At 37.4% G+C, this 21,228-nt stretch overlaps 1 protein-coding gene across 3 annotated transcripts in view; it reads left to right on the forward strand.

Moving 5' to 3' along the window:
* The window catches only part of LOC126162039 (patronin), a 445,213-nt gene extending 424,878 nt beyond the window's left edge, over positions 1-20,335 (forward strand). For all 3 annotated transcript variants that reach the window (XM_049918266.1, XM_049918267.1, XM_049918268.1), the window contains 2 exons: positions 8,970-9,252; positions 17,998-20,335. In XM_049918266.1, the coding sequence (XP_049774223.1) occupies positions 8,970-9,252; positions 17,998-18,142 (428 nt within the window). In that variant the 3' untranslated portion in view covers positions 18,143-20,335. The remainder of the gene's footprint in view (positions 1-8,969; positions 9,253-17,997) is intronic.
* Positions 20,336-21,228: the final 893 nt, after the last annotated feature.

Below are 21,228 nucleotides of genomic sequence, written 5' to 3' on the forward strand. Positions count from 1 at the left end.
TTAATAAAGTTCCAACATCATTTACAATAAATAAAGAATAGCATCTCCTGTGCTCCCAAGTCTCTCTATCTAATCACACATTAAATATTGTTTATTCTAGTGGTATTATATACTCCTGATGGGCACTAGCTACATTGCCTGGAATGGTGGTTCATTATTTTATTGATATTTTAAAATTTGCTGCAGTCTGTGTTCTATACTAATTTTGTGGGACAATAGTGTACTTTTTGACCTGCAGCCTAATGACCCATGGGTCTTATGAACAGTATTCATTATTGTATCACTTGAATATTGGGATAAAAATGAAGAAGAGCAATTGGAGGTTTAGATGGATGGAGTGTTTCCTAAGGCAGGAAACAACTGTGATACACACAGATAGAACTCAGTAAATGAATATTTGGAAAGTTGGAAGCACTTAACAATGAGTCATGAATGAGCTCCTGTTCACTGACACACAAGTAAAATTGAAAAGACAGTGGGTGAAAAATATATAAAAGAAGTAAATTGGAGACAAGTGACTAAAAGATGAGAAAGATACCTTCTGCTAGTTATGAAACAAATGCAGACATGCAGAATTTGCTGTGGATCAGTGTGGTGGCATAGTTTCATGAAGTTCCAGTTGATGGTGACACTATACATAGCCTACAAAATGACATTTGTGATGGAGGTGCATTGCAAGCCAAGAGCTATCATTGAGGGTTTTTTGTGGCAGAAATCCAGAGCATCATAGATATTCATAGGCACTTGCAGAACGTCTGTGGGGACCTGGCCATGAATAAAAGTCATGGTGATTTGTTGGGTTAGGCATCTGTAATCATCACAACTAGATCGTGCAAACCTGTCCATTCTCCCGTGTACCGGCCAGCCTCACACAGCTGTGACTCCCGCAATGTTGAAACATGCGGACACTCTCATTCAAGGTGAGAGAGAGATCACAAACAAACACCACGCCACACAACTATACGTCACTGTTGGTAGTGCTGACATATTCGACCAGCAGTTGGGATATTCAAAGATGTGCACCAGTGGTTTCCTTACCACCTGACAAAAAACCGTAAAGTGCAATGAAGGACCATCTTTGCAGAACTGCTTGTGCTGTACATGACCGGTTGTGACAATTTTTTGTCAAACATCATCACAGGTGTTGAAACACGCATTCATCACTTTGAATCGGAAACAAAATTGAAATCCACGGAGTGATGCCACACCACTTCTCCTGTGATGAGCCGGTAAAGTAATGGCGATGGTCTTCTGGGACTCTGAAGGGATCTTTTTGCTTGATGTACTCTCTCATGGTGCAATAATCAACTATGAAGTGTACTGTGCTGCCCTCAAGAAATTGAAGAATGGCTTCAGTGTGTTCAGCACCACAAGAATGCAAACAAACTCCCCTTCTCCATGATAGTACAAGGTCTCATACGGGTCTGCACACCTGAGAGGAGCTGGCAAAAATGCATTGCACTGTGCTTTTTCATCCACCCTAGCCCATATCTTGCACCTTCGACTTCCATCTGTTTGGCCCGGTGAAAAGTGCATTCTGCAGGAAGCAGTACATGGATTGTTATTGATGGATGTTATTGATGGAGCAGACATTGGCTCTATTGTCAACAAATAGAGTGGTACCATACGGGTACACAGGCCCTCCCAGTAATGTGGTGTAAGGCCGCTGCATTGAATGAAGATTTTGTTGAAAAATATGGTTTTGTAGCTGAGAGTGGGGAATAAAATGGTGTATGGAAACATTAGTAAAACCAACTTCCTTTCAAAGAAAAAAGTGTTGCATTATTTATTAAATGCTCCTCATAATTATTACCAGTAAGCTGTGCACAGAACATATTTCTAGGAAAGGTAAATTGTAATTCACTTCAAACATTGAGCCTGAAGTTTCATAGACAGTGAAAAGTCAGCTCTCTGTCACAGTAAGGTAATGTAGTTGTTCATGCCCTCCAGCATCTCAAAAAAATTGTTGTTGTTGTTGTTCAGCATTTTGAGATCTGAACTGAATATACTGAAGAAAGGGAGAAATGAAAAAGTAATTACTGAGGATAATGGGATATTAAATGTGTGCAAGGACAAGAGGCAGCATAGTAGTGCATGACTGCATCATCATTGCAAAGAAGGGTAAGATAGGCACTACATCTAAAAACACACATGTAAGAACATGACTATTGAAAAATCCACTCCAAAGTGAGCTGAAGGAAACAAGAAACAATTGTGGGGAAAAGTTGACATGAGTAAAACAGGGCAGCAAACAGAATAATAATTAATAATTATGTAGTTGGGAATCTGAAAAACAAGGAAAGAAGAATATGGAGGAAAAAGTAGTACATTAACACTGTTTTGAAAGCTACATGGGTTAGACAAATGTAAAATTCAAGAGAATTCTTGTTGAAATTCCCCATCATTTTAAGTGCGCGCATGAGATTGGCTCAGTGGTTACTTGAAATACATGACCCAAGAGTCTTCTTGCCTAGAAGGTGTTCCATCAGTGAATGTCTCATCATTTAACCTTGTTAAACTGACTGTGATGCATTCGGATATCAATGGCTTCTTTGGATATACAGGGTGACAATTATTGAACTGTATGAAAAAAAAGTAAACAAGTTACAAACTACAGGACATGCGCACACTTTATTCAACATGTACGCATCACTACAGATATTCAGATTTAGGTTATGACATGTTCGATTTGCCTGCCATCATTGGTGATGTGTTACAGATGAATAGCAAAAACATGTTGTCTTCAATATAGCCCTAAAAAAATAGTCACATGCGTTCAGATCTAGAGAATATGGTGGCCAATCGAGGCCTATGCCAGTGGTTTCTGGGTTCCCCAAAGTGCTGCTCCAGGATATCAAACACTCTTGTACTTCAAAGGGGGCGAGCTCCGTGTTGCGTGAACTACATCTTGTCAAAATCAGGGTCACTTTGGATAATGGGGGCAAAATCATCTTCCAAAGCCTTCATGTACCATTCGGTAGTCGCCATGCCATCAAGGAATAATGCACCGATTATTCCGGTGCCTCAAATTGCACACCACACAGTCACCCTTTGATTGTGAAGAGACTTCTCAATTATGAATTGCAAATTCTCAGTCCCCCAAATGAGCCAATTTTGCTTATTGATGAACCCATCCATAAAAAAGTGGGCTTCACCACTAAATCAAACCATGCTTATGCATACTAATTCCCATAATGCCCCACGGCCAACCATGCAGTTCGAACATCCTAATGTGTGAAGTTATGATGCTTTTATTTAATATAATTCAATGATTGATACCCTGAAGATGTGAAGTTACGAGGTGTGTGTGCAGTTTTTTATAACCTCAATGATAACTTCAATGAGAATCTGGTGTGGCACTAGAAAGCAGGAAAAAGAAACTAAAGTTTTAAATATCATGTTAAGGAAACCATTCATGCAGGAGGATCATAAAAACATACCATCATGTAGACTCCTTATGGAGGACCTAGTGATAGGCATTCCTGACATTGAGAAGGCCCCGAAAGAGTTGGAAAAGAAAGTTCGAATGGAATACCATTTTGTTATACAGAGATTACTCTACAGCATTCTCCCATTACTTAGCTTACATTTATAGTGAATCTCTCACCCGACATAACTGCCAAGTGACTGGAAAGAAGCACAATTGACTTCTGTGTAAAAGAAGGGTAAAACATCAGACTCACAAAGTTACAGTCCCATATCCGTAACATCAGTTTACTGCAGAATTCTTGAACATATACTCATTTCGAATATAATAAATTTGCTTTGGATGGAAAAGCTTATGTCCACAATTGAGCACGGATTTAGAAAGCATGACTCCTGCAAACTCAGCTTGACCTTTCTACAAATGATGTCCGGTAATGCTCTGCAATTGCTAAACATGTATGGGAATTGGATATATGTCCTGATGCCCCCCCTTTGACCATACTACCCTTTCCCTCCCACCTGTTGCCTCGCCACTTCCTCTCTCACTGATATTGAGCCTTGTTTATTGTTATAGCCAATGAAAACTTGATTGGGAATTGAAGTCACTTAAAACAAATTTGTAAATCGGTTGTGATCATTGGTACGTGCTGTATGAGAGATACATCCTGCTGCTGGGTCTGTGAGGATAGTAACTTCAATGACACCATGTCGTGTAGTTTTAATCTGCTGCGAGACTGGACTACAAAGTTTTCGAATGATTCACATTCTGTAGTAGTTCCTGATCATAAGCTGATAAGCCATTCAGACAAGTTCCATGTTTTCTGTTAAAACCAGCTGTGATAAAGGAAACAAAAGAGCACACAGTAGCCTAACGGTTTAAATGGCCTGTCATCACAGTTAAAACTGACTGTGAGAAAGAAAAGGAAGCGCAGCAAAGCACAGCATTTTCTTTCTCGCAGTCAGTTTTAACAGAAAACCTGTACATTGTTGTTTAAAAAAAATTGTTAGCTGTGTCAGACCGAATGCTTATTGTATTATTGTGTAAAAATTTGAAGTAAATCTGTCAAGAACTTGTCAAGATTTTTACCTACAACATTTGCTGTGACACTTCAAATAGTTTATGGGAAAATATCATCACTGAGTGACTTGAAGACAATACAGGATGACTCTCGCAGAATTTCCTTATGGTTTGACGCATGATTGCTTGCTCTAAATGTAGTCAATGATGATGATAGGAAAAACAATTCTGCAACATTCTAATGCAGTATTGGTGATGTGGTGCTTGTCACAGTGATATTGATTAAATATCTAGGCATAACATTCCAAAGGGATGTGAAATGAACGGTCATGTGAGATGGGCTGTAGGGAGGGCGAATGGCAGACTTCAATTTATTGGAAGAATTCTGGGAAAGTGTAACTTGTCTATAAAGGAGACCATGTATAGAACATTTGTTTGACTCAGTCTTCAGCACTGCTAGAGTACTTTGGGATCTCCATCAGTTTGGACTAAAGGGAGACATTTGAGCAATTCAGAGGTGTGCTGCTCGATTTGTTACTGGTAAGTTCAATCAACGTGTAAGTGTCACAGAGATGTTCCATGCACTCAAATTGAAATGCCTGGAGTGAATACAATATTCTTCTTGTGAAACACTATTGAGAAAATTTAAATTGTCAATGTACATTATGTGTAAGAACTACAAAGATAGGATGAGAGTAATTAGGACTTGAACAGAGCTGTATAGAAAGTCATTTTTGTTTTGCTCTGTTTACAAGTGGAACAGGAAAGGAAATGATTACGCCACTACCAAACACTTTGTGTACTCCATTTTACTTTGTGTACTCCGATTTACTTTGTGTACTCCGATTTACTTTGTGTACTCCGATTTACTTTGTGTACTCCGATTTACTTTGTGTACTCCGATTTACTTTGTGTACTCCGATTTACTTTGTGTACTCCGATTTACTTTGTGTACTCCGATTTACTTTGTGTACTCCGATTTACTTTGTGTACTCCGATTTACTTTGTGTACTCCGATTTACTTTGTGTACTCCGATTTACTTTGTGTACTCCGATTTACTTTGTGTACTCCAATTTACTTTGTGTACTCCAATTTACTTTGTGTTGTGGATTGCTTGTTTTGTTTTTTAATTTTCAAATGAGTGGAGAGAGTAATCCTGGAGCGTAAAGGAATTTGTATGTGTCTCTTACCATAGCAAAAGGAGTCAACAAACCCTATGTTCCACTTTCGTGGAAGCCTTTTTAAGAGACAATCTCCATTCCTTCTGAACTGACTATGCAAATGTAGAGGAGATGTGGCTCAAATTCAAAGATATAGTAGCAACAGCAATTGAGAGACTCATACCTTATAAATTGGTAAGTGATGGAACTGACCCCCCATGGTACACAAAACAGGTCCGAACGCTGTTGCAGAGGCAATGGAAAAAGCATGCGAAGTTCAGAAGAACGCGAAATCCCGAAGATTGGCTAAAATTTACAGACGCACAAAATTTGGCATGGACTTCAATGTGAAATGCCTTTAATAGGTTCCACAACGAAACATTGTCTCGAAATTTGGTAGAAAATCCGAAGAAATTCTGGTCGTATGTAAAGTACCCAAGCGGTAAGACGCAGTCCATACCTTTGTTGCACAGTGCCGATGGTACTGTTACCGACAACTGTGCCGCTAAAGCGGAGTTATTGAACGCAGTTTTCCGAAATTCCTTCACCAGGGAAGACAAATGGAATATTCCAGAATTTGAAACACGAACAGCTGCTAGCATGAGTCTCTTAGAAGTAGATACCTTAGGGGTTGCGAAGCAACTCAAATCGCTTGATACGGGCAAGTCTTCAGGTCCAGATTGTATGCCGATTAGGTTCCTTTCAGATTACGCTGATACAATAGCTCCCTACTTAGCAATCATATACAACCGCTCGCTCACCGATAGATCTGTACCTACAGATTGGAAAATTGCGCAGGTCGCACCAGTGTTTAAGAAGGGTAGTAGGAGTAATTCATCGAACTACAGACCTATATCATTGACGTCGGTTTGCAGTAGGGTTTTGGAGCATATACTGTATTCAAACATTATGAATCACCTCGAAGGGAACGATCTATTGATACGTAATCAGCATGGTTTCAGAAAACATCGTTCTTGTGCAACACAGCTAGCTCTTTATTCGCACGAAGTAATGGCCGCTATCGACAGGGGATCGCAAGTTGATTCCGTATTTCTAGATTTCCGGAAAGCTTTTGACACCATTCCTCACAAGCGACTTCTAATCAAGCTGCGGGCCTATGGGGTATCGTCTCAGTTGTGCGACTGGATTCGTGATTTCCTGTCAGGAAGGTCGCAGTTCGTAGTAATAGATGGCAAATCATCGAGTAAAACTGAAGTGATATCAGGTGTTCCCCAGGGAAGCGTCCTGGGACCTCTGCTGTTCCTGATCTATATAAATGACCTGGGTGACAATCTGAGCAGTTCTCTTAGGTTGTTCGCAGATGATGCTGTAATTTACCGTCTAGTAAGGTCATCCGAAGACCAGTATCAGTTGCAAAGCGATTTAGAAAAGATTGCTGTATGGTGTGGGAGGTGGCAGTTGACGCTAAATAACGAAAAGTGTGGGGTGATCCACATGAGTTCCAAAAGAAATCCGTTGGAATTCGATTACTCGATAAATAGTACAATTCTCAAGGCTGTCAATTCAACTAAATACCTGGGTGTTAAAATTACGAACAACTTCAGTTGGAAAGACCACATAGATAATATTGTGGGGAAGGCGAGCCAAAGGTTGCGTTTCATTGGCAGGACACTTAGAAGATGCAACAAGTCTACTAAAGAGACAGCTTACACTACACTCGTTCGTCCTCTGTTAGAATATTGCTGCGCGGTGTGGGATCCTTACCAGGTGGGATTGACGGAGGACATCGAAAGGGTGCAAAAAAGGGCAGCTCGTTTTGTATTATCTCGTAATAGGGGAGAGAGTGTGGCAGATATGATACGCGAGCTGGGATGGAAGTCATTAAAGTAAATACGTTTTTCGTCGCGCCAAGATCTATTTATGAAGTTTCAGTCACAAATTTTCTCTTCCGAATGCGAAAATATTTTGTTGAGACCAACCTACATAGGTAGGAATGATCATCAAAATAAAATAAGAGAAATCAGAGCTTGAACAGAAAGGTTTAGATGTTCGTTTTTCCCGCGCGCTGTTCGGGAGTGGAATGGTAGAGAGATAGTATGATTGTGGTTCGATGAACCCTCTGCCAAGCACTTAAATGTGAATTGCGGAGTAGACATGAAGATGTAGAAGCACATAACGCGTGCGTAGGATGGCAACCCATTGAGGGGGAGGCAGGGCTTATTTCCCTGCACCAACCCTCTCCCCTTGGGCAGTCAAAGTTCTCATTTGTTTATGGTCACTCCTGACTGCCACAATATACTGTCCACATAATAGTAGTGGTACCGTGTGGTGGCTTGCAGAGTATATACGAAGATGTAAGTGAATTCTCTTTGTTACACATTATTTAGAAATAAAGGAGATGACTCACCGAAAGGCAGAAGTGATGCATCACTGATAGGCACATAAACAAAAGATATGGAGCTTGGCTAGCTTTTGGAATGCATTTCCTTTTTCTGGCTGTAGAAAAAACATGCACACGCATGCAGACAAGCAAATGCACATCTCCCTCCAGAAAAGGAAGTGCTTTCTGAAAGCTAGCCAACCTCCATACCTTTAATTTGTGTATCTCTTGATGATGCAGTTCTTCTGCTTTTCGGTGAATTGTCTCCTTTATTAGTAAATAACTCGTAATTTTCAGCCAGAACTTTCCTTACATTATTCTCCATGTGTTAGTGAGGCTGAAGCTGCATTCTTCATTTATATATGTTTCACTTCTTTTGCATTTAATGTACTACAAAGGCTCAGCATAACATCTTGTGATCATTTCTGTTGTCTGCTTCTAGCTGCTACCCCTTATTCATAAGGATTAAATTTGTAAATAAAACTCATCTTCTGCAAGTTATAAATGGCCTCTTGTCAATAGAAAGAAAACTGTTACGTAGTGTCTGCTTTCTTCATACCATGGCTTAACAGATAGAGCATCACAGAAGGGCAAAAGACCTCTGGTTGTTCTTCACTGACATAATATTACATCCCTGCAATTCCGTATTTAGACTCTTTCTGAATGTATTTATTTCCAAGATTGTCTCTAAGTAACATCTACCGCAGGGTTTAAATGTAAACAACTGAAGAACTGTTTTCTTAAGGTCTATTGGGTGAAAATTATATTCTTGTAAATACAAGTCATTCAATACCCTCAATTATTAAGAAAATTGGTCTTTGCTTAATGAGGTGGTCTGGAAAAGTATACACTTCGTGCTCTGATGTGCATTAGTCATGTCAATATCTGTAGGCGTGAGTTACTTTCCAGTCAGGTCTTCTAACAATAAAATATAATTATTTTGTCTGTACTGTATGACAAGAAACAAAAATAATTTTTGGTTTTAGTTATGGAAATAAAAAATGAGAAACCTGAAATTTCCAGGTCCAAGACTGTACAAGCAACCAGCAACTAAATCTAATCGTGGAATAATGCTGAATGCTGTGGAATATTGTGTTTTCCCTGGTGTTGTCAACAAAGAAGCTAAGCGACGAGTGTTGGAAGAAATTGCTCGTTCAGAAAGCAAACATTTCTTAATCTTGTTTAGGGATGCTGGCTGCCAGTTTAGAGCCCTATATTCATATTGTCCGGATCGAGAAGAAGTGCTAAAATTGTATGGGACTGGCCCAAAACAAGTGAATGATAGAATGTTTGACAAGTTCTTCAAGTAAGTATTTGATAAATTTTCTTAATTGTAGCTACAATTTTTTTTTTTTTTTTTTTTTTTTTTTTTTTTTTTTTTTTTTTTTTTTTTTTTTTTTTTTTTGCAGGCATGGTGGTGGTGCCAGTAGCAAATAATAGTAATTACTTAATGTATATTCATAATTTTTATTGTGATAATGGACATTCTATTATGTGAACAATGCACTATGATGAGAAACAGAAATTCATGCCTGCAGATGAATGGTGGTTAACTTATAGACACAGTTTCCAATTAGAGTATTGGCTTCTCTCTCTCTCTCTCTCTCTCTCTCTCTGAAATTTAGAACATAATGTGAAACTGTTATTATGATGGAAACATTGGACACAACAAAATTTAGGATGTTGCCCATCTTATGGGTGATGGCGACAGCAGTTATTTTCCTAAGACTTTTATGTTCAGAGAAATCAGGTGGTACATTTTTAAATGTCACAGGCACTTCTGCAAAGTGCGAAGCAAACAACAAGCAGGAGCTTAGGACAGAAATGACTCACACTAGTACAGGCAGATTTAGTTGCATATGAGAATAAAAAGGAGGTTAGTTTAGTTCATGGGAGATCAGAATAGTGGGAATTGGATATGAAAACAGTGTGGGTGAAGGTACAAACCACACACTGCAATGGATCCCAGGTGGAATTGTGGTGTTTACACTAGCCCGTAAATGTAACTTACGTGAAGTTCAGAGAGAAGATGAAAGCAGGTGATGGGGGAGGATGGGCAGCAGGAAGTAGGATGGGAAAAGAAAATGCTTTCTTCAGCACCAGAAACATACCACTGTCATTTATACAGTGTTAGCCTAAAAGATTCATCGGGTTTCAAAGTGCTATTTATTTACAAGTATACAACATACAAAGATGGGAGTTACATGACAAGATAAGTACACTCGCCCTGTTTCTAGTACATACTACAAATGTTCAATGCGACCTTGGCTGCCCAGCACACATCCAAATGGTAATCCAGTCACATCCATATGTTCACTAGCATGTTTCCATCAATGTCTATCACAGCAACATCGAAGTGTTCACACTATATGTCCTTAACATAACCGCACAGGAAGAAACTCCATGGTATGAGATCTGGCGACCTGTGGAGGAAGGAGGGTCCATGACAACAGAGGAACATCGACCAGACCAGCATGCCCTATCCAATAACAAGGCAGTTCTCCATTGAGAAAGGCTCTAGTGAGGTGAAGTCACGTCCTGTTGAATGATGAAAGTCAAGGAGTGAGCAGTTGGCTGTGGCAGCAACCACAACTGTAATATATCCGGGTACACAACCCGTCACCATCTGCTCAGTGAAGGAAAAGGGGCCATACAGCTTTGTTTTGGACTGAGCAAAGAAGACATTTACCTTGGAAAATTTCTTTCCGACCGTTCAGACATGGGGCAGTACTATACCCCACACTCTCACATGGGTGTTGTACGTCTACTGACAGATGCAGAATCGCCTTGTTGCCAAATGTCACTGTCCCCATCAAGCCATCATCATCATCATCATCATTGTCATCTTCCATAGCTTATTGCATTTTGGTACGAAACTCCAATCAAGTTGGTCGTAATTATCTTGAGTGAGATTTCCTAACAGTTGCAAACAACAGGAGTTTGAAATGCAAACACCACTGCAAAACATTCAACACTATTTCTTGTGTAATACCCAGTTCATGACTTGCACGAATGGTTGATTTTTGTGGACTGCACACAAAGTTCTGTCTCACTCACTCTGCAGTTTGATTTGAAATAGTTGGTTGCCCAGTGATTTTTCACTTTATGCAGACAACCTTATCAAGAAACTGGTGAAATCAATGCAAAATGCTCTGGTGACAAGATTCAGCTTTTCTGTATTTGCATACAAGTGCATACTGAACACTCATAACCCATGAATGCTTCATGTATTCCAACACACAAAAACCCTTAATACTGTATTGCTACCATCTCTAGAGTGCTGTCGTAGCCCTGCTGTCTTTTCAGACCTAGAGTTATTCCCCAAAACATTATTTCTTGATTCATTCACACAAGGTGAAATCTGAAGAATTATAAAACAGAAATCAAACTCGTACTCAAGTGGTTTTGATGGCATACCTGTTTATCTTCTAAAACAAATATGTCATCATGTCTTATCCGTTTTCAGACGCAGTGAACTACTCCTTGCTGTCAGGCCAGTCCCGTACAATTTTCACGGCAGCAAAAGTGGTTCCTCTCTTTAAAAAGGATGACAGGGGTGATGTTAATAACTACGGACCCGTCTCAATCCTATCAAACATACCAATGTTCTCGGGAAGGCAGTGTATGACTGTGTTATTAAGTTCCTGGAAATAAACTGTTTGTTGAGTCCTTATCACTTTGACTTTCGAAAAGGGAGATCAATAAATGGGGCCCTGTATTCATTTCCAAATGAAGTTTATAGTGCACCCAATGTCAGAAAGCGTAGAATAGGAGTCTTCCTTGATGCCGCAAAGGTCTTAGGTCTCATAAACCAGGAATTACTTATGAATAAACTGCTACAGTGTGAAATTAAGTGCAATGCAATGATGTTTAGCGCGCATATCTTGGACAGAGTTCAAAAAATTTTGGAAGCATACAGTTAAAGGAGCAAGTCTTAAGACATTACATTCTTCGCAATGTTCCATTCTTGGTTCCCTTCTGTGTATTATATTTATCAATGATCTGTCCCAAAGTCTGTAAAAAGATCTGTCAGTAATGTTTGCCAATGACACCATTATACTGTTTTCAAATCACAGTGCACATAAGCTCCATAACACGATTTTTGATGGAAACTCTACTCTGGTAAATTGGTTAAGCACAAACAAACTGTTTCTGAATAAACACAAAACTATCTGTATAAATTTTCACCCATTACATGTAATTTTATCAAGGACAGACGATGCTGGATATGAAGATGTACCCATAACCCAAGAGGTCACCCCTAAATTCCTCACACTATGGACAGATGACACACTATGAAATGATATAAATAAAGAGTTAGTAAATAGACGAGGAATTTGTGCTGTAAATTTAATGTCCTGATTAAAGTCTTTGACATTGAGACACTAAAATGTGCAACCATATTGGGGAGACGAGTTGCAGATAGGTACGACAAAAAGACTGTGACAAACAAACTTTCGTTTGTATGAGTCTTTTTCTTGTGCCTATCTGCAACATCTCCACTATACGGCAACTGGCAACTTCCCTTTTCATAATATTTTGCATTCCATCCTAGATTTTCCATTGTTTGATTAAAATGTACATCCTTTGCACATGAATGCTCAACAAGCATGTATACTCAATTTTGGGGCATCTCACACAGAGAGATGTGTTATGTAGAGAAGAATAATTAAGACAATGAGACAAGCGCTTGATATTCAAAAATAGTGTGCTTTCTTCATGAGAATATACATATTTTTATGAAAAAATAGACATGCATTTTTACCAGAGCTGTCATTTGAATGATCTATCTATCTACATCTACATCCACACTCCGCAAGCCACCTGACGGTGTGTGGCGGAGGGTACCTTCAGTACCTCTATTGGTTCTCCCTTCTATTCCAGTCTCGTATTGTTCGTGGAAAGAAGGATTGTCGGTATGCCTCTGTGTGGGCTCTAATCTCTCTGGTTTTATCCTCATGGTCTCTTCGCGAGATATACATAGGAGGGAGCAATATACTGCTTGACTCTTCGGTGAAGGTATGTTCCAGAAACTTTGACAAAAGCCCGTACCGAGCTACTGAGCATCTCTCCTGCAGAGTCTTCCACTGGAGTTTATCTATCATCTCCGTAACGCTTTCGCGATTACTAAATGATCCTGTAACGAAGCGCGCTGCTCTCCGTTGGATCTTCTCTGTCTTGTATCAACCCTATCTGGTACGGATCCCACACTGCTGAGCAGTATTCAAGCAGTGGGCGAACAAGCGTACTGTACCCTACTTCCTTTGTTTTCGGATTGCATTTCCTTAGGATTCTTCCAATGAATCTGTCTGGCATCTGCTTTACCGACGATCAACATTATATGATCATTCCATTTTAAATCACTCCTAATGCGTACTCCCAGATAATTTATGGTATTAACTGCTTCCAGTTGCTGACCTGCTATTTTGTAGCTAAATGATAAAGGATCTATCTTTCTGTGTATTCGCAGCACATTACACTTGTCTACATTGAGATTCAATTGCCATTCCCTGCACCATGCGTCAATTCGCTGCAGATCCTCCTGCATTTCAGTACAATTTTCCATTGTTACAACCTCTCGATACACCACAGCATCATCTGCAAAAAGCCTCAGTGAACTTTCGATGTCATCCACCAGGTCATTTATGTATATTGTGAACAGCAACGGTCCTATGACAGTCCCCTGCGGCACACCTGACTTCTCTCCATTGAGAATAACATGCTGCATCCTGTTATCTAGGAACTCCTCAATCCAATCACACAATTGGTCTGATAGTCCATATGCTCTTACTTTGTTCATTAAACGACTGTGGGGAACTGTATCGAACGCCTTGCGGAAGTCAAGAAACACGGCATCTACCTGTGAACCCGTGTCTATGGCCCTCTGAGTCTCGTGGATGAATAGCACGAGCTGGGTTTCACATGACCGTCTTTTTCGAAACCCATGCTGATTCCTACAGAGTAGATTTCTAGTCTCCAGAAAAGTCATTATACTCGAACATAATACGTGTTCCAAAATTTTACAACTGATCGACGTTAGAGATATAGGTCTATAGTTCTGCACATCTGTTCGATGTCCCTTCTTGAAAATGGGGATGACCTGTGCCCTTTTCCAATCCTTTGGAACGCTACGCTCTTCTAGAGACCTACGGTACACCGCTGCAAGAAGGGGGGCAAGTTCCTTCGCGTACTCTGTGTAAAATTGAACTGGTATCCCATCAGGTCCAGAGGCCTTTCCTCTTTTGAGCGATTTTAAGATATCTACCATTTTGTCATCTGTGCGACAATCTAGAGAAGGAACTACAGTGCAATCTTCCTCTGTGAAACAACTTTGGAAAAAGACATTTAGTATTTCGGCCTTTAGTCTGTCATCCTCTGTTTCAGTACCATTTTGGTCACAGAGTGTCTGGACATTTTGTTTTGATCCACCTACCGCTTTGACATAAGACCAAAATTTCTTAGGATTTTCTGCCAAGTCAGTACATAGAACTTTACTTTCGAATTCATTGAACGCCTCTCGCATAGCCCTCCTCACACTACATTTCGCTTCGCGTAATTTTTGTTTGTCTGCAAGGCTTTGGCTATGTTTATGTTTTAATATATTATTATTATTATTATTATTATTTTTATTATTTTTATTATTATTATTTCATTGTCATTCGGCCATTACAGCAATAGAAATCGGCACACAAATTATACAACACAATTGATAATTTAAAAGAAACAGCAAGACTGTTGTTGGTGTTACAATATTACGTTACAGTTGAAATATTCATTTGTCATTGAATGGGTTGGTAACTAGCCAGTCATGCAGTATTTGTTTGAATGCTTGTACTAGTAATTCTTGTACAGATTGTGGAACTTTATTAAATAATTTGTGCCCAATGAGTTCATAACTGTTCAGTGATTTTGACAGTCTGTGGTATCGGATATAAATGCTTCTATTCCCTCTTGTACTGTAACAATGTTAATTTTCTCTCTGTTTTGGTTGTGGTAACTTCTGTTTGTGTAAATTAAAACATAGTAATTGTAGACGTTTATTACATCATGATCTTTTGTTCACAAAACAATGGTTACAAAGTGTGCCTTATAAGAAGAATCGGTAATTATGCGAATAGTTTTTGTCTGCAGTATTAAGATGTCAAGCAAACAACTAGAGTTCCTCCATAAAATAATATATGTTGGTATGCTTTGGAAGAATGAAAAATAGGATGGTCTAACATTCTTTTCGGGTAAACAATCCATAAGTCATCTTCACAGAAAAATTTATCATGACAGCTTACCACTAATGTATTGTACATGTTGATCGTAAGATAATGTATCGTGTAAATATACCCCAAAAATTTAACATAACTAGGATCATCTTATGGAAGCTTGTCTCTCAGACTAAAAACCACGTGCTGTGGGGTGGTGGTTTCCCCCACACCCCCCCACCCCACCCCCAGTAAGAAGCTATTTGCTTTAAACCAGTTGGAAGCTTGGTCCATTGTCTTTGCAACACAACTTTTAAGGCTGCTGAGCTCATTACTAGAGTGAAGAAAAGTTGTATCATCTGCATGTAGGACAGCACTAGACTATAAATGATGACAGATCATTGATCATTATTAGGAACAGAAAAAGGTCAGTATGGATCCTTGGGCTGTTACCTTCAATGCCATAGAACTCAATTTTTTTTCCAGAAGTGCTGTGTGCTCTACACAGTCAAAAGCTTCACTTAGATCACAAAAAGTGGCTGAGAAAAGCCTTTATCCTCAAACACTTGATGTATGTATTGGACTGCAGAGTCTATAGCATTAACTGTTGACAAGTTTTTCCTAAAACCATAAAATGATTCACTGATCATTCCTAGATTTTCAAAGTAGACATATAATTGTTGGAAAATTACACATTCCAGCTCTTTAGAAAAAGCCAGGACTATAGAAATTGGCCTGTAACTTGAAGGTGAGTCAGTATCTTCTTTTTTATGTGTTGGATCTACCTGACACTTTTAGCTCATCAGGAAAATATACCTCAGCTATGCACTTGTTTATACAATATATTAAGGGATATACAATACAACCTATTACTTTCTTTAGTGTGTTACAAGATGTGTCATACATATCTACACTGTCTGATGGTTTTAGCTGTTTTACTATTCTTAGGATGAGACTAGGAGAGACCTTGGAGAAGGCAGACATGCATGTATTAGCTGGTGGTTTACATACATTTTTTGAAAGAATCTCTGATGAAGTAATATCAGGTTTGGTAATAGAATTTCCTACTTCCTCAACTGATGTAATAAAATAATCATTGAATTTTTGGGGACATACATTAATTTTCTTGTTTCTTTCATTTTTAGCAATATTATTTATTAGTTTCCATACGACTTTGCAGTTGTTGGTGGAATTCTCAATACTGCTGAAATTGTGTGCTTTTTGGGTTCAAAAAAGGCTTTTTTATACTCATTCCTATATCTAAGATAGATTGATGTGGCATGGTCAACCTTCATACTTTTATATACATTGTGCAACAACATAACTTAGTTTTTCAGATTTGTTAGTTCTTCACTATGCCATGGATTTATTTATTTATTTATTTATTTATTTTTTAATTTGGGTCTTTGCTTTTGAATCCTTTGTCAATTATTTTGCATTTCTTTATGGGAATGCTGTCATTAAATTCTGTCAAAACTGATTTAAAGAAGCTTTCAAGTGTTGGCTTTGTTGACAAATCATTACATAAGCTATAATGTGTGTCACCATAACACTCGGCAAATCAGTCTCTGTCTGCAAAGGACTTATGAAACCTGACAATTTTATCATTTGTGACAGGTCTGGTGGTTACAGTTTTTGGGACAGGCCTTGCAATATTACTCTTATCAGGAGAGAATTTTGTTTTACCATTTAAGGATACAGAATCATTGTCCAAGAATAGAAATACTGTCAAATTACACGATTCTTCTCTAGTTTCAAAATTGACAAAATTGTTGTCAAGACATGCCTCATCTCTTGTGGGTCTATTATTGATAAAGTGTAAATTGCACTGTCTTTGAAGATTTTTCATCTCAGTGACACTATGTTTGCGTGTCTTTACCTCAAAATCTGAATTCAGATCTCCACCTATTACAACGTCATAATATAAGTATTTTGGCTCTCTAACTACGTGTAACAGCAGGTCCAGTTTTTCTGAAAATGCCCTTAGGTGATCTGTACAAGAATATTATTACTAACTTAAAACTATCGATGACTATACCAATAGCTTCAAAATTCTGTTCGTCCCACAAGTACTCTAGATTGTAATAGAGCAAGAGTGGTTAGTATAGATTGCTACCTCTTCTATGCAATTTTCTACAGTAACTATTTGCCATATTGTAGTTATCAAGTTTCACGATTGTAAGTTCACCCTCAGTATCCCAGTGTTCACTCAAACAAAAAATAACAAATTTATTACCTAGGCCAAAAGTACAATTACCCAATGGCTACAAAAAAAAATGTGTAAAGCATATGGGAGTTGCTACTTATGTGCCATAAGCTTATAACTGATTAATTCATTCTACAGAGATTGTCGTTATTTTATTATGAGTTAAAGTAACAAAGTTAAATTTTTATATACCATTAGTTTTTAGCTGATTTATTTAATTCTACAGATGTGAGTTTTATAATAATGTTAATTTGGACTTGTCCCATATCCATGAGCAACAACACATCACAGGTCTGAAATCAGTAAAATTCAGATGTAATCTAATATTAAGTGAAACAGTATTAAGCACAAGTGCAGGTTAATAATTAAATTAAAATCACTTGGCACAGTTTAAGCAGATCCCCCCCCTTCTTCTTCTTCTTCTTCTTCTTATTCTTCTTCTTCTTATTCTTCTTCTGTTTAAACTGTACATTTGGATAGCTTTCATAGTTTATCATAAGTTGCAAAAAGCATAAATGTGTTTGAAAACCAAAAACATTCCAGCCTTGAAGTGTCTTGAATTGCAGATAACACTGCTATATCACATTGTATTACTTCCTGATATCACTTCAGAAATACCATAGCTCTAATTATTTCACTCTTGTGATTTCAGGTATAATTCCGGTGGCAAATGCTTTTCCCAAGTCCACACAAAACACCTTACAGTCACAATTGATGCTTTCACCATTCATAACAGTTTGTGGCAAGGAAAAAAAGTGGCTCTGCCTAATAAGAAAGACATGGCTTTGGTTATATAGTTACTACAGAATAATTTATGTATTTTGTGCATAATCAACGATAACCTTTTTTAACAGACTGCAGCGCAATCAATCAATCTTCACAGTTGTGAGTTGTCTGTGTGTATAGTTTTGCACAAGAGAATTGCCAGTGAAAAATTACTCTTCATTGAACAGGTGTGTGATGTGACCAAAAAAGGAAAAAAAAAGGAAACAGAGATTATATATTGCAAACAAGAGAGTGATGTTCATAATTATGAAGCTGAATTTTTTACTAAGATAACATCTCATGTGGTTGTTTTATTCTTTACTTGAAAATAAATAAACTCTTTCATTTGTCTTAGATATAGATCATTATGCCAAAATTAGGCATTCAGTATACTTGCATGAAAGTTTAATCATATCTTGATCATTTGGAATCTGTGTTTTAATGAAGCCTTTACAGACTCTTTTTAAGCAATATGTTACTGTTGTTTGTAATTATGTATTTATGTGGAAGTCTCTTCACTTATTTGTGTCAGTTGTTTGTGTGTATTCTTTCAGTATTTACATCAGTTATATAATATGGAAAACTGTACAGCTTCTACTGCTGTTGAAATACAAATATTTGTAAGATAGAAAGTGTGTTTGGAAGTTTGTGTATTTATGATGAGTGTGGGAGAAGGGGAAAGCATTGAGCTATTTTCAATACTCCACAAAATACTGATATACAATTCTCTCTAAGAGCTCTAAAAAAAACTTTAGTCAAATATGGCCTTTGATAGATTTTTGCTTCTTGTTATCACATTGCCTAGTTTGTACAATGTAACAATAAGATTCAGCTTGTTAAAGCCATTAATGTAAAATGAAAGAATGAGGATTTATGGCTAACTGTGTGATATTTTATCCTGGCTATCCTCTTACTTCCATCAGAGTATTGAGTCATAACATTATATAAGGTTTTGTTAAACCTCTTGCTTGTGACTGATATTTGTTTTCTAATGTTTGTAAGTACGCTGCAACATTCATTATAACTGCATACTGGTTGTTGCTTCATTGTTAGTTTTTTTATGTGATACTTTTGGTCACAGTGTCATACATGAGCACAACTGGATTCAGGGAACTACTCTAGTATTAAGGTTGTGTTAATCCCAAGTAGTACTTGAGATTTGTATATAAATGTATATTTTTTATGTGCTGTGTACAGATAATTGTCCTCTAGTAACAATTTGACCATGAACATATTTTTATATTAATAAATTAATAGTATATTGCTCCACCTCTTTTCTCTAAAAACTATTGACTCTTATTTACACTGTGTTGTAATATGTATATATGCTTAACAGTATTTTCACCATTCAGAGAAATTTTCAGTTCTTGGATTGCAGTTTCCTGAAAAGCTTTAGTGCTAACTTTATGATATATGCTGGAGTGACAACAGCTCCTACACCAAAGCTGTAACAGTATAGGTAGGTTTCAGTGCAGTTGTTAAAGTTTTGATGCTTACAGCATCAGAATAAAGTTTTAAAATGTCCACTGGGTTTATATGAAAGGAAATTTGTTAAGAGTAATCCAGTTGATTTTATGAGAGCATATGATGCTAGTTACAATTTTGCTAATTTTTTTTTGTACTGAATGTGATACTTTAGGTTTTAACGCCATTGATACTAATGGTACATATCCTAATAAACTTTTGTATGTTTTTGTACATATGTGTATAAAATATGTTTTAATTAGTTATACAATTTTCTGTTGATTGGAAATGCCAAAAATCAAAACAGCTTTGCCATGTAGGCATAACGTTTTTACTAGCAGCTGAACATAAAGAATTGTTCTGTAATATTTTGCAACATTCCACATCATATGTTGTGCAATATTAACTTTCTGAGTGAAGACTTATTTACATTGTTTTACTTGGATGTACTTGTATATGATGAACCTGTTTTTTTATTTACCCAGTAATAAAAACAAAAATATATTATACATCAAAAAGTCATTTTCCAGATAGGAAATTTGCTACTCATATGAAATTACAAATTTATGTTGTTATTTTGATAACAGTGGTGGAAACAAACTGTAACTGATAATAATAGTATTAACAATATCTTAAAAAAGAGACAAAATTTATTTAAAGAGAGAACTTTTTGAAAGACATAATCTGATGCTATAAAATTGTGTGTGCCCTTTAATACTTCCCCATTACTGTTAAAGGAAAGTCATTTAGTTAAGAATAAAAACAAGTTCTTAAAGACAAAAGATCAGATCAGTAAATTTTTATGCCTCAAAACTGCAAACCTTCAAAGCAAGGGAACTTCCACAGTAAAACTACCCTGACCTAGATCATCAGTGCTCTCTGTAAATTATTCATGGTGAATGCTAGATGATCTCCTGTCCTTATCTGCATGGAGTCAGTATGCCTGTTATATTAAGCCTGTTATAGTTACGACAAAATCTTCAATTTGTGAGTTAGTTACGTGTTCTTTAGATTGTATTCTCATGAGCGAAGTGATATCAAATGCGTAATTTTTACAACAGTTGAAACTTTCCTTTATATATGTAACAGTATTTTGGTTATTAACATTTATATAACAACTCGTTCTTCTATGTAAAAGTGCGTTGTCTGTATAGGAAAAAAACTGTGTTAATTAAGATAAGCACACAGAATCTTACACATAATAATTAATTAAAATGGCTGCATTCATTTAAGAAGAGAGAGCAGGTGTTGATGGCTGTTGATAGTGACAAATCATGATGATTCACCATGAAAAATATGCTTCAGTACTTAGGGGTTGACCAATAATTACCAAACTATTTGAAGTAAACAACATAGATCTTCACTTAAAAGTTTTTGTATAACCAAATGAAATTAACAGTTAATTTTGAAAGTTAATCATGGGAGGGGGGGGGGTAGTGCATTATTAGCCCCCTCCCTGTTCTCTCTCTCTCTCTCTCTCTCTCTCTCTCTCTCTCTCTCTCTCTCTCTCTGTTTTTTTTTTTTTTTTTTTTTTTTTTTTTTTTTTTTTTTTTTTTTTTTTTCATCCAGTCTAGTTTGAACCCACAGGAGCTCAACCGTTGTGCATTACTGTCCAGTTTAGATTAAGGTTATTGTTATTCGGAGTGAAGCTTGA

Source organism: Schistocerca cancellata, chromosome 2 (genome assembly GCF_023864275.1).
Source record: "Schistocerca cancellata isolate TAMUIC-IGC-003103 chromosome 2, iqSchCanc2.1, whole genome shotgun sequence".
Lineage (NCBI taxonomy): Eukaryota > Metazoa > Arthropoda > Insecta > Orthoptera > Acrididae > Schistocerca > Schistocerca cancellata.